We start from the raw sequence: 15324 nt of genomic DNA, 5'->3' as shown, positions 1-15324 counted from the left end.
ACAATCTTCTGCCAATTGGTTTTTTTTTTTGCATTACTTGTACCTCCCACAAAGCATTTACTCTTTGATGGATTGATTTCTTGACCAGATGCTTTTTGATAAATTTCAAGAACCTTTGGTAAACTTCTCAAATTTCTTTTATGACCATTACAAAAAAGAAAGATGTCATCTGCAAACATTATATGAGTTGTTTCACTCCATTTCTATGTACCATTGGAAGTGAATTACCATTCAAAACCATAGATGTTAATTTTATGCTTAAGACATCTTCAGCTATAACAAAGAGCAGAGGAGATAATGGTTCTCCCTGCCTTAAACCTCTACTAACATTGAAAAAACCTACTGGCCCTCCATTAACAAGAACAAAGATCTTAGCTGACTTTAACAGAATATGAATCCATCTTATTAATTTTTGAGAGAAACCAAATTTGTTTAAAGCATGGAAAAAAATTCCCAACTAAGTGAATCATAATCCCGTGAAATATCTAACTTTAATCCCACATTATCTCCTCTTCTCTTTGTGTCAAGCTCATTAATCATTTCATATGCTAGCACTATTTGATCTTGAATATTCCTTCCTTTGATAAATGCTCCTTGCTGAGGGGAAACAATCTTTTGCACCATAAAGCTCAATCTTGTTGTTATAATTTTGGTAAAAACCTTGAAACAGAAATTCATTAGACCAATTGGTCTAAATTGAGTTGTTTTTCTTGTATTTTTGACCTTTAGAAGAAGCGTTAAAAAGTTAGCATTCATACCTCCTGGGATGAATTCTTTTTCCCAACAAAATTGGATTGCTTTAATAAAAGCTTCACTGATTATTTCCCAAGCCATCCTATGGAACCATCCTACAAAACCATCTGGTCCAGGTGAGCTATCTGGATATAGATCAAACAATACTCTTCACTTCATATGCAGAAGGGATAGCTTCCAATTTTTCATTATCTGCACTATGAATTACTTTTGGAACTGAATCAAATATCTCCTCAAAAATTTGAACTTCTTTAAATCTGATTTTTTTTTTTCAAAATGATTCACCAAAATGTCTGCAATCCCCTGTTGAGTTGATATAAGTTCACCCTCTTCATTTTCAAGCTCCACTATGGCATTATGCATCTGCATGATTTTCATATTCACATGGAAAAACTTTGTATTGGCAGCACCATACTTAAGCCACTTAACTCTATCTTTTTGTCTTTCCATGTCTTGATGCTGTTGAGTTATTAACTCTTGTACTCCTCTAGATGTTACAAGTTGATTTAGTAATACAGTATTACTAGGAGACTGATATGAGATAAGAGATAGTTTCATTACTTCCTCATCTGCTTACTTAAGTTTTTTCTTCACATCCCCAAAGACATTCCAGTTCTAATTTTTAATTGTTACTTTGAGATGTTTAAGCTTTGTTAGGAAAATGAAACCTGGATTTCCCCTCACTTTAATTTTCCATGCATCTTCAATAACTTTTTTGAAACCTTCAAGTGTCATCCACACTTTTAAAGCTCTGAATGGAACATTTGATGGTTTGGGGAGAGTAGCATTTTCTCCAAACAGAGGACTGTGATCAGATGTACCTCTTGTTCCAACTTTATATCCCCAACTTGGATAAGCTTCAAGCCAGTGCACATTATAAAATGCTCTATCCAGATTACACGCTATTCTTTTCTTTCTTGTTCTATTGTTACACCATGAAAATTCTAATTCTGTTTTTGGAGCTTGAATCATTTCACAATTATGAATGCAGTTGTTAAAGTCTAGCATTGTTGTAGTTAATGGACTTCTTCCTCCTTTATTTTCTTCCATATACAAAACTGCATTGAAGTCTCCAATTATCATCCAAGGCTTATTTAAAGAATATATTACTGTTAAGTCTTCCATAAGCTTCTCATATTTGATCGTTAAAGAATCTGCATGAATACCAGTTACAAGTTGCCCACCAATGTCCACTGTTATTGCTTGTTTTGTAATAGATACCACCACATGGTCTTTTATTGAAGCACTCCACGATAGCCAAATATTTCCTTTATTTGTTGCAGGAGAATTATGAATTACTTTTTTATTCATTCCAGGTAGTCTCATTTTTGTACATGAGTCGGAACTGACTCTTATTTTTGGTCATGAAATCCAAATTAAAGTGGGACAAAAATTTAGAACTACCAGCTGAACTGTCATTTTTCTGAGCTGCCTGATTTCTAGTTGTCACATTTCTCACTGGTTTATTGAACTTTTCTTTTATTTTAGTACCTTCTTTAAAAACTTCCACCTTAGAGCTTTGAAAATCAATAGCTCTATTTTTTGGTAGAGCATTAACTGGCTGTTTAATTTGTACTACATTGTTTATGGAAGGAGTATATGAACTTACTTCAAGTATTTGTTGTACTGGTAAAGTTGAATTCTGAACCTCAAGAAGTTCTTTAAGCTCTTCAGTTTTGTCTTGTAATATGTGAAAACTCCTTGAAGTAAAAGATTCTTCAATTTGAAGTATGGGATGAATTATAGCATCAATAGATTCTTCTTCTCTAAATATTTCCTCCACTTGAAAAACTGATTTAGGTGTTTCTTGACTTTTTTCCGATAGTGGATAACAGATATCAAAACCAACGGAAGAAGGTATATGAACTTCTTTTACTTTGTGTTTCCAAACTTTTTTAGGTTGTACCTCCTTAGTTGACTCTTGTTGCTGTTCTTTTCTCTTCAATATGCATTCAACAACTAAGTGGCTAATCACTGTATAATGATTACAAAACTTTGGTAATTTTGGAATCTGTATAGGCTGCTCAAATTTTCCATACTTTGATTCAATACTAATTTTACTAGGAATTGATTTTGCCATGTCGACTTCAACTAAAACACTTGCATAAAAGTCACTTTTTCTTTTCAATGTAGTTTCATCCACTTTTATTGCTCTTCCAACTTTGTTACCCATTTTCTGGATAATATTCTCCTTCCAGTACTCAATACTTAAACCAGGAAACATAACCCATACAAAGGCTGAAGTAGTTTTTTGATTATTTGGATTAAAATTTGGTTCCCAGGCTCTTAATTTCAGAGTTCGAGATTCCACAATCCAAAGACCTTTCAAATTAAACTTCTATCTTCTTCATTATCTAATTTGATGATAAAAAAACCTTTACCTAAAGGAATAAGTTGAATTTTACCTTTGACAATCCACTGTCTTCTCAATGATACTTCAACTGTTTCCATTTTTAATTTGACCAAACCCAATCTTCCGATCAGGCTGTATCTCCACTCATTCAAACAGTCTTCTATAACTTCATCAGAAATGAACACAGATAGAGAATCATCCTTCGAATTTAAATTCATCTTCGAAGAATCAAAAGAATTCGTTACAAAATTTGAATCAGAATGTTTAATATTGGACCTAATTATAGATCAATTTTCTAATGAAATATTGTTTGTTTCAATCGAAAAAAACTACCATCTATTGATTAACGATACCAGGATTCGTACCACCAATCATTAGAATTTATTCAGATTCAACTGAGACGATGAAGAATTGAATGCTAGTCTCAAAATACTAAGAAAAAACGAAACCGAGTTGTCGCCGATTCAATCGCCAAGTTAGCTCCCGATTCGCAGAGCTCATTATCCCTTAAGAATACATGTAATACGGCTTCACACTTATCACAGTTGTAAAACTAACAACACTGTCTTATATCCGAATTTACAATAGTTATATATTTCTCTCTAAATCGAGTCGAAACATTCCGAATAACTTCAATGACACATATCACAGTTTGAGGCTATTTTCGAATGATGAAACTCAAATCATGATTTTGATTGCGAACAATAAATTTTCCTTAACCGAAATTCATCAAGTATGAACAAATGTTCATTAAGCTTAGTCATTATATTTTGAGAACTAATTACGAAGAAAAACTTGACTTGAAATTCTTGTATATGATAGTCTAATTAGTTATGCGATATCCTCTCATAGATAAAAAAATGAATATAAATGAGACATAGGTTTTTCACCCTTACCTTTTGTTAAAGAAGTTATCCAAAATCTTCGGTTGATCTTCACATTCAAACGTTAGAACGCAATGATGACTGTCGTGATGTCCATTTCTCAACTACACTTCTATCGTCATCCGAGACTTAACTAAATTGTAGACTAAATATCAAGATATAGCTTTCAAAACTAAGTTTGACAATAAGCTTGAGATAACAACACATGTGAGTTCGATCGAGCAATGTTCTAACATTATTTGTTAACGATAAATTTTTCAAGGCATGTGATTGGGTTCAAAATCTCCTTATGTAGGTTTGAGAGTAAATTAGGGAAATTAAATATTGAGTTTACAACCATTAAAACTAGTGGAATCCGAAACCCTATATTGTTCTCCCATTAATCAAGTCAATAATTATTCTTTAGTTGTCTTTTAATTAAAAAATCATACAAAAAAATAATTCCTTCAAAAAAAATTCTTAGCCTTTTAGCGTAGATTTGTTTAGTAATTAAAAATAGTATTTATTAATTTTAGTGGAACGAACTGTATTCTACGTATCTACATTGTATACTTCGTGCATTGCGAAAATATCACATCAATTTTTGGCGCTGCCATCGACGATTGAAAATATTATTTTTTGTGCTAATTAGGATTTATTTTATTTTCTCTTTCAGATTTTACCTGGGTATTTTTCTGGTTTTTGATGTGCATGTAATATTCCACATATATTGTCGAATTTCCTACCAAAAAGGGTAAGTAATAAAGAACAAGCAACTGGGGCATATCGCAAATTATTGGGGGATATTTTAATTTTCATGTCGGCACTGAAAAGCCATGCCGAATTGCATTTCCGGCATTGAAAAATCCATGTCGGCATGAACAGTATAATATCCCCTGATAATTTTCTATATATCCTCCAATAATGTCCAGACTACCCAGAATTTTAACCTTTTAGGTCAGAGGTTCGATGAACTTCAACGTAACCAGTAAAATAGTGACCGAGCTATTAGCAACTTAGAGACTCAAATAAGTCAACTTTCGAACAAGTTAAATGATAAGGAGAATGGAAGATTTCCTAGTCAATCGACTCCGAACCCAAAAGGAATTAACCAGGTTAATGGTTCAGGCAGTTATCACCCTTAGGAGCGGTAAAACAGTATAGAACTCGGTGGAACCACCTAAAAATAGGAATCCAGCTGAAAAATGGACTGAAGTTGGCCAAACTTCACCCGAAGATCCTAAGGGGCCTGAGAGTTGCTAAGAGTCCAAGTGAGGAAGTCCCTGATAGATTTTACACACCACCTTAACATTTTCTCAAAGACTTGCTAAGAAATCCTAGTACATTTGCTGAAATCCTAAATATCTTTATTCAAGTTAAGATCAACTTTTCGTTGTGGGATGCAATTAAACACGTGTCGGCTATGGCCAAGTTCCTAAAAGAGATGTGTACGGTCAAAAGAGACACGAGTGTCCATAAAAAGGTATTTTTGACCCAATAAGTTAGTTTCATAATCTCACAAAAGTACTTAGTCAAATTTAAAGATCCTGGTTGTCATACTGTTACATGTGTTATTGATAAGCAACGAATACAAAATGCATTTTTAGATCTTGGGGCTAGTGTGAATCTTCTATGTTCTCAGTGTATGAACAACTTGGAATAGGTGAGATGAAACCAACTATAGGATAAAATTACAGTTAGCTGATATGTCAGTCAAAATCCTACGTGCAACTGTTGAAGACGTTTTGGTTCATGTTGAAAACTTCATTTATCCAGTTGTTATGATTTTAGACACTCATCCTGTCTCTAATCAAGATATTAATACCCTAATCATCCTAGGTCGTCCCTTTTTTAACAACTGAGAATGTAGTTATACACTGTCAAAATGCCCTAGTAAATTTTCCCTTGGGAATCAGAAAATCTCGGTGAACGTTTTCAAGGCGTTCCAAGCTCTACCGGACCTCGAACACTATGAGTTTATATGCATTATTGATTTTATAGTTGATAATACCTTTACCAAAAATATTGTTAGCGATCCTTTAGAGGCATGCTTAGCCCACTTTGAAGTTTACTATGATGTGGATAGTCATTTTGAAGAGGCTAATGCGTCGTTAAATTCTGCGCCAATAATGAATTACGGAAAATGATAACGTAAACAAGAACCTCTACCGCCAACCATAGATAAACTCCTCACGTCATCATTTAAGACCCCCACCCTTGAGTTAAAGCCACTACCAGATACATTGAATTACATGTTTCTTGGAAGTGATAATATTCTTCCTGCCATAATTGTCTCTGACTTAGATCCTGATCAGGAAAGTAGACTAGTTAGTTTTCTCCGAGAGTACAAGACTGCACCTGGGACTATAGCAGATATAAAAGGTATTAGTCCTGATGATTGTCAGAAAGATTTGCTAACCACAACCATTATCGTTTTCTAGATGGGTACTCTGAATATAACCAAATCCCTATAGCCCAGGAATATCAAGAGAAAACAACCTTCACATGCCCATTTAGTGCTTTTGCTTACATGTGTATGCCTTTCGGGTTGTGTAGTGTACCCGCAACATTCCAACGTTGGATGTTAAGTATCTTCTCATACATGGTTGAGTGTTTTCTCATGGTCTTTGTCGATCTTTCGGTTTTTGGCTCCTATTTCGATGAATGCTTGCAGCACCTTACACTAGTTCTAGAACGTTCTAAAGAAAATAACTTAGTCCTTAATTGGGAAAAGTGTCATTTTATGGTTAAATATGGAATATTGTTAGGACATGTGGTGTCCTATAAGGGAATAGAAGTTGATAAAGCCAAGATTGACCTAATTTCAAAATTAAGACCACCTATGTGGGACATATGTTAAATCTTTCCTGAGTTATGCTGGATTTTATCATCGTTTCATCAAAGACTTTAGCAAGTTTTTTTCACCTACGTGGGACCTACTTGCTAAAGATATTGTCTTCGTATTTGATGAAACATGTGATGAAACTTTTGAGAAGCTTAAATCATTGTTAACTTCTTCCCCTATCATCCAACCACCTAATTGGACCTCCCATTTGAACTCATGTGTGATGCGTCTGATTATGTGGTTGGTGTTGTCTTTGGCCAAAGACAAGAAAGCACCTTAAGTGATTTATTATGCTAGTATGACCCTATACGATGCCCAATTTAACAATACAACCACTAAGAAAAAAATGTTAGCCACGTTGTTCCTCTAGAGAAATTTATATCATATCTTCTATGATCTAAGGTCATGGTTTATTCTGATCATGTCGCACTCAAATATCTTCTTTGAAGAAGGACTCAAAACCTCGGCTGATCTGATAGATATTGTTGTTCCAAGAATTTACTCTAGATATTCGTGATAAAAAGGGGTCTAAAAATGTAGTAGCAGAACATTTACCTTGTATCCTTGATGAGAGATGATGAGAGACCAATCCTTGACGCGTTTCGTGATGAACAATTATTTTCCATCTCTTTGTTACCATGGTTTGCTGACATTATCAATTATTTGGTAACTAGTCAAATGCCAACCATTGGTATAAACAGGATAGAGTTAAATTCTTGTTGGGATGATTCGTACTTATTCAAGTACTTCCCTGATCAGATCATCTGTCGTCGTATTCCTGACAACGAAATCTCCAGTGTTTCACTTTTTGTCACTCTGGAGCTTGTAGGTTTATTTTAATTCTAAGAAAACAGCTGCTAAGATTTTGCAATCTGGTCTTTGTTGGCCACTCTATTTAAGGAATCTCACTTATTTTGTCAAAGTTGTGAGAGATGTCAGAAATTAGGAAAGTTGACCCGGCGTAATATGATGCCGCTAAATCCTATACTAACGATAGGGATATTTGATGTGTGGGTGTAGATTTTATGAGTCCCTTTGTCAATTCCTTTGGACACTTATACATTTTATTAGTTGTTGACTATATATCTAAGTGGGTTGAAGCAATAACCACCAAGACAAACGATCGCCACATTCTGATTAAGTTTATTAGAGATAATATTTTCTCTCGATTTGATATGCCTAGAGTAATCACTAGTGATAAAGGTTACCATTTTCGTAACCGCACTTTCGAGGCGCTCATAGAGAAATACTGCATTACCCATAAAATTTCTACACTTTACTACCTACAAACTTGTAGCCAAATAGAAGTGCCTAATAAGCAGATCAAACAGATTTTATAGAGGACCCTATACCCTACCCGAAAGTATCTTACTAGAAGCTCTGTGGGCTTACCGACCCGTTTTTTTGTCTCCGTATATACTTGTCTTGCTGAAGCCTGTCATTTGCTTGGAATTTGGTACCCAAGACAAAAGTTGACGGTCTAGTTTAGAAAATTAGGTCCAAGTGTTACATCGTATGGGTTCGTTTTTAGTTACTTGCAAAAATCCCGTGGGGAAATGGTGACTTTAACATGACAAGATATAACAAGCTGTGGGATGCTTCATGAAAGAAAAAGAACCGCGGAGAAAATGTTGCAACCTTAACAATTCTCAAGTCATCTGACGACTCCGATGTCTCCATCGTTAAAGTAAAAAGGCCTAAAAAAGGCCTGCCTATTCGCTCATTTGCCTCGCCCTACAAACCCCCTCGACAGCTAGTTCGAATTCAAAGATATCCTGAAGCAAGCCAGGCTGTGCATATTGAGCAAGTTAAACGTTGTTGGGCAGGTCCAATATAAAGGGAAGAGCTTGGGAACGCCCATCAGATCCAGGATAGATTAATAGAAACTCTAAACATGGTGCATTAAACAATGATACTCCAGAAAAAGAAAAAGAAAAAGAAAAAAAGAAACTCTGGGAAGCAAAAGATGTAATATAAATTTTGATACGGAGAATCTGTAAAGCATTCCTCTCAATTTTGGCAGGGAAAGGTTTCTATCTCAAAACATAAGCAGAATCCCACATTTTGAACCTAAAGCTTGTACCACCACTTAAGCCAGACAACTCAAACTACTGCCACCATGCTCCAACACTTCCGACACAAAGAAGACTTCTCCAAACCAGCCACCCCTCTAAGCTATTTTTGCTCTAGAGAAATCCATCTCAGGATGCTGCATTTCATAGCAAAATAAAAGAACATTAGCAACGATCAGATTTCTCAGGGTACATTTAAACATGTGTGCATCCTAAATGCGTGCGCGTGAGAGAGAGGTTACCTCAGACATAAATTTCTTCAGCATTTCTTGCTTCTGTGTCTCCTCACTTGTTGGGAGACCCATGCTTTTCTGACGCTGATCGAACTGCAAGGCAGAAAAAGTAGGAATAAGTTGATAGACCAATACAATACAACTTCAACAAGAGATCTTGCACCAAAAAGGCGGCACTAAAATGAAGAACCACAATCAATTAGCGACGAATCTCTGCAAGAGCAAAAAGAGTTGAGGCAAAACTGACATCAAGCTTTCCACAATAACCATTGTAGGCAAAGATGCAGAGACGAGATTTTTAGTTTTAAACGAAAAAAGAAAAGATAGAAACGATGGTAAGCAATAAGATTAGATGAAAGAATCGAGAAACTACCATCATTTTCTCCACAGTTGACCGAGTTTCAGGATCCAAGTCAGAGAGCTTGCTGGTTTCAGGTTCAACTTTTTGTGTATCAATTTCAGGTTCACCTTTCACCAGATATTTCCACCACTCCATTTGGTTCTGCTTAGTCAGAAGAATGGATATGAACTTTGAATCCTCTGCAGAAAAGCAAATTATTAGTCCAACATAAGTCTACTTTGAAATATCGTAAGTTCTTTCAATGACGCTTAGTCAGAAGAATGGATATGAACGTTTAATCCTGCAGAAAAGCAAATAATTTGTCCAACACAAGTCTACTTTCACATGAAATAGTGGCGTACCTATGCTCCAGAAGCAGTCATCAACCTTGACAGTTTGGAAGAAATCCCCCTGAAAAGTTTAAATGACAATGGTCAAGGCACGAGCCAAAAATCATTAGAAACAAGTAGTATATAAATATAGGAGATGGAAAATTCAAGTAAACACGGACTCCTTTTGTTAATACTTCGGAAAAAAATATTGTGCACAAAAAGCAACCATTTGGTTACATAATTATCCACATACTACGCACAACTGATAGATATAAACAAAGAAACATTCATCAGGACTTACATCTAGAATTGGAGGCTTCCCCTTCAACCCAACCTTCAAATGGTTCTTTTTTATCTCACAGGCAACAAACTTCGATTTAGTTCCTTCAGGAACAGGTATATTAATTGTGACCTCTTGTAGGGATTGTGTCCAAGAGTAGTTGTCCATATCCAAGCCATTACCCTTATTTGGAACTGCTCAATTGTTGAACAAAGGAAAAGAAAGGTAAGAATAAATTTCAAATGATCCTACCAAAAAAATTAAAATAAAATAGTGTACAAGTATATAACCACATATATATAGATAAGAATAACTCAAGAAAGGATATGACATGAACATGTAAGCAGGAGGCCGAGTTTTTTTTACATGCTTAAGATATTGATAAATCTCCATTAACATTTGAAACACCATAATGAGAATGAATCATTCCTTCTTTGAGCATTTTGCTTTCACAGCAGAAGGAAAATTTGGCATGAACCACAATAGAATTAGGCACTAGATGCCAACTCCTCAGTATTGACACTATCCACAACAGCACATCCTTCTTTACTTCATAGAGGCAAAGGTAACATGATTCAAAAGGTCTGATTTCAAAACCCTAAATATAAACTAATAATGATCCGCAAAAGGAGAAATTGAGCAAAAACGGTAACTAAAGAGTACACGACACCATCTTGATTCATCTTGAATAAATTAGTAAAACTAAAAAAAGCAGAAGGAAATCTGATAAAGATATGAAGTTTACCTCTGCGATTAGATTCTTCTTTCTCGGGCTTACTATCGGAAGACGAAGCAGCTTTCTCTGGCACAGCAGCCTTCTTGCTAGCAACAGATTCAGCCAAACGCTTCTCGGATTTCACTTGATCTTCATCGGCTTTCTTTTTCTTCTCCTTTTCTTTGGCCGCTTTAACCAAAGCAGAAATCTTTTTCTCCACATCATCATCTTTGAACAAATCAGATTTCCTTTGAAGGAAATCAATTGCAGTTTCTAAAACCCCAATAGGAGTTTTTCGATCAAGAATCGATTTCAAAACCTCATCATCAGCTCCAACAGAAGGAGATGATGATGAAGAAGAAGACGAGGGTTTCTTTTTCTGCATCTCTTGACGATTGTTGTTTTCTTCTTCTTGAATATCAGAAATAATCGCCATCGTTGAGATTTGAAGAAGATGTAGTTTTGTTTTTGGAGATGAAACTGAGAATGTTTTTTTGTTAGGGAACGTGAGATTTTGGGGGTTTTGAAAGTGAGCTGAAGCCGAAGGGAGAAAACCAAAGGACACGGTGGGAATTAATAATACTCAAACGGTGACTTTGTATATTTCCCCTTCCTAAACAAAAGAGAGTTCTAGATTTTTCTAGGAGCTTGTTGAAGACCAGCTGACCTGGGGGAGTCCATGGTTTTGGAAATGATATCCCCACCACACTATTCACTTTGTGTAGCCAAGTAGCTGACCAGGGGGGGTCCAGGGTTTTGGAAATGATATCCCCACCGCACTATTCACTTTGTGTAGGCAAGTAACGAAAATGCTATGTAGCCCCCGGTTTTATACCCAAACATTTTACACCGTTTACGTGTCAAACTTGTATTGGCTCATTCCTTAAAATAGGTCCCCCTATTTCTCCTAGTGAGGTAGAGTGGGAAGGAATCAATGGTGGATCCGATTGCCACATAGTGGTGTATGTAAGTGGGGTATAAAATCGGGGTCCCTGTAGCAGCTTCAGCCAGATAATTGACTGCTCACGGAAGACTGCAGCTGGGCAGCCACTGTGAAATCCTAGTCTACATGCTTTGAGAGAACGACCCCCGATGTGATGGGAAGGAGTCGAGGAGATGATGGGTTTTCTATTGTGTTTTTTTAATGCAAGAATAGATTTATTAATGATTCTTTGATTGTGGTTTTGGAGAAGATACTTTATTAAATCATCGTTGAGAATGACGCTTTATCAACTTTGGAGAAAATAAACAAGAATACCTTCATGGAAGATCAAAGAACTAATTGCCTGTTATAAGACATTAAAGCATTAATTCCTAAGTTTAGATTTATCTCTTTTGTTTTTGTTAACCGTGTTGTAAACGGAATTGCTCACGATCTAGCTCAATGGCTAAAACAAATGTCAGCTATATGGCTTGGTATGTACTCCTATTTGGCTCCTTCCATCTTTAACTAAGGACCATATGACTGGTTCTTTGTAGTCTTATTTCTGTTTTGCTTATAAAGAAAAAAACTCGAAGCGTCACTGCAAAAAAAAAAAGTATAAATTTTAAGTTTGATAGTGATAGAAGTTTTACTAGGAAAGAAGAGCTACCTAGTCCACCAAAACTTTTGGTTCATAACTTGTATGGACAATCCTTGAATAATCAATATGTTTCGTATTAATACCGCAATAATTAGTCTTGATAAGATCCTCGTTTCTGATTGTGAATATCAGAAAATCTTTCGACGATCTAATTGGTTAAGATACGAATCCATAAGGTCAACCTAGAATGATCTTGAAACCTCAATATCTATATTCAACAATACAAAGTTTCGTATAATCAGATCTATATTTCAAGATCTATTTTCAATAAGAACAAGTCTTCTAATATTTTTACTGGCAAGTAAATCTAACTAGGTTGATTAACGTACTGGCAGGCCTTGAAAGGGTGTATAAATTAAGCGCAATGAAAACGGGGGCCTACAGTAATACCGCAAGTGCACGGTCGTCAGTTGTAGCTCGTGCAAGTACGGGTCGATCCACAGAGACTGGGTGTGTTTTGGAGTTTCTAGCTATTTTGGGTTCTAAATTGCTATTGTTGGGCTTTGGGTACCAATAGACTTTGGGTTGAACTGAGCTTGGGCTCAGTTGGTCTTTGAAGTGTAAATGGGCTTTGGCCTTAAACTTAAGCTTTTGATTAAGCCCACAGTTGATTGGATTGGGCTTTTAAACTTAACCTAAACTGGGCTTTGAGCCTTTGGTTTCAAAAAAACTGGATTGGGCTCAGCTAGCTTTGGAAGGCAGCAGCAGTAGCAAGACTGCACAGCAGAAGGGCAGCAGCAGCAGCTGCAGGGGAAGGAAAACAACAGCAGAAGAAGTAGCAGCAGCACAAGTGCTGCACAGCAGGGAATGCAATGCAGCAGTGCAAAAAAAGAAGACTGCAGCACTGTACACAGCTGCACAAGCAGTGGAGAAGCAAGGTAGGGAAACAACAAGATAACAGCAAGCAAAGATGACAATGAAGAACAATTACAGGACAAGGACTAAACAAGCAGAGAGCAATGCAAAACAGCAAAGGGAAATAACACAGCAACTACAAGCATAAAACAGTGCAAGATGAACCAAGGCCTAAGGCCAAGGGCAGGGTTGTGGAAAAACTAAAATGAAGCAATACTAAGGCAAGAATACAGGCATTCCTATAGAATGGGAAGAGAACTAGCTTTCTATGAGCACTAGTTTCTCCCAATGCTCAATCAAAGTGCAACCTAAGCATACACAAGGAATGGCAAGAAAATCAGCTTGCTTTAAGCACTGATTTCTTCCATTGCACAATCAGCACAAAGCTTCTAAGATATCTAGCCTAGCATTCCATCAATTGTGACAGCAAATTACACATAACAGTAGACATGTAACTGACAGTGAGCAACAACAAATGTTAACAGGAGACAAACAATTAACAGGACATGAAAAGGACATTGCACAAACATTATGAACATAACCAACTGAAATTAACAATGAACACACACAAACATCTATCACATTAACAGGAGACAAACAATTAACAGGAGACAACATAAGCATAACATGAACTGAAATTGAGCTGTAATTGAAAATTAACAGGACATGAAAGTCCTGGATGTTGGCTACTCCAAGCATACATAACAATTAACACAAACATTAACAATGAACACAAACATTAACACAAACATTAACAATGAACACAAACATAACAATTAACAGGACATGAAAGTCCTGGATGTCGGCTACTCCAAGCATAAAGTTTTTACATCATACTCACACCCATATATATACCCACAGACAATTAGGGTTCTACCCATTTTCACCCAAAAATTCCCAAACTGACAGAGCTAGGGTTTGTGATTACTCACCCAATTTGACACAACCACTCCATTGTGATGTCGACCCATGCTTCTATTTGTTCTCCTGTATCACCTCCATGCATCAATTGCTTCTCTAGCACACGTTAATCCATCAACCCATAACCTAGGGTTTAGGTTAGGTAATGAGTTGATGGGATAAAGGGCTAGAATGATGGGGGAAGGTGTTCAATCACGTGTAGGATGATGACGGAGGTGGTATGGTGGTGTTTGGTGGCGACAGGGAGAGGTGGCGATGATGGTGGCGACAGTTGCAGGGTGATGGTTCTGCAGAGGAGGGGTGATGGAGGAGATGGCTCGACTGTTTGGGAGAAGGGGGGTGTTTGGTTAGGTGGTAGGGTTCGGTTGCTAGGGTGTTAGGCGGATTCATCGAGTTTGATGTTCTGCGACGCTGAGTCACTGGATGCGAAGCTGGTAGGTAGATCGGACGGTGATGTGAAGTGAAGCTTGTAGCGACCGTCAGATTTTTTGATACAACGAAGTTAACGGCTCTAGATGGGGTTAGGTGTTGTAGTGTAAGGCGGAGATATCAAACGTTGATGAACAGCAAGGGAGAGACCGTTGGATTCAACTACCATCTAATCTGAAGGCTTGGAATTTCAGCGCTGTGGTGCTCGGCAGAGACTTCAGATTTTGATGCTCTATGAAGGAGCGACCGTCGGATGCTTCTGAGAACTGATCTGATGGCTGAGAACGGAGGCGCTTTTGTGTGTAGAAAATGAGGTTGTGCGCACCATTCTTTGCGGCTTCCTTGCGTGATTTCTCCCGGCTTTTCACTACTTTTCTGCTCTTTTTGCCCCGCGACTCATCCCGAACTTTATTTATTACCTAAAAATGCAAAGTTAATTAATAAAAATATTTATTCTTGAAAACAATGAAAATACAGAATATGGGATAAAATGTAGAATTAATGCATAAAAGATGAGTTAAAATGCCAACAAAAAGGGATAAATATATACAATATTTGGCACTCATCAAATACCCCCAAACCTGAATTTTACTTGTCCTCAAGTAAAACAAAACTAAGGAAATCCTAACTATACCACTGTCGCTGGTCTCTCGAATGCATTTAGCGTATGCACTAAGCCTTTTAAACCACTAAGTGTCCCTAGTGGACGAGTTGAAGTCTCGTGAAGGTTTGCTTAGAACGTACCTACAA

At 36.7% G+C, this 15324-nt stretch overlaps 1 protein-coding gene across 1 annotated transcript; it reads right to left on the bottom strand.

Moving 5' to 3' along the window:
• Positions 1–8648: 8648 nt before the first annotated feature.
• LOC113358476 (protein BOBBER 1-like) lies at positions 8649–11362 on the bottom strand. The gene is made up of 6 exons (XM_026602068.1): positions 10817–11362; positions 10093–10265; positions 9822–9870; positions 9493–9659; positions 9129–9212; positions 8649–9023 (listed from the first exon to the last, which is right to left on the bottom strand). Exons 1-6 carry the CDS (start codon positions 11220–11222, stop codon positions 8985–8987), a joined length of 918 nt encoding a protein of 305 aa, XP_026457853.1. The 5' UTR covers positions 11223–11362; the 3' UTR covers positions 8649–8984.
• Between the last annotated feature and the right edge of the window lie 3962 nt (positions 11363–15324).

Source organism: Papaver somniferum, chromosome 3 (genome assembly GCF_003573695.1).
Source record: "Papaver somniferum cultivar HN1 chromosome 3, ASM357369v1, whole genome shotgun sequence".
Lineage (NCBI taxonomy): Eukaryota > Viridiplantae > Streptophyta > Magnoliopsida > Ranunculales > Papaveraceae > Papaver > Papaver somniferum.
Note: the sequence above shows the minus strand (reverse complement) of the source record. Positions and strands in the feature narration are given on the sequence as shown.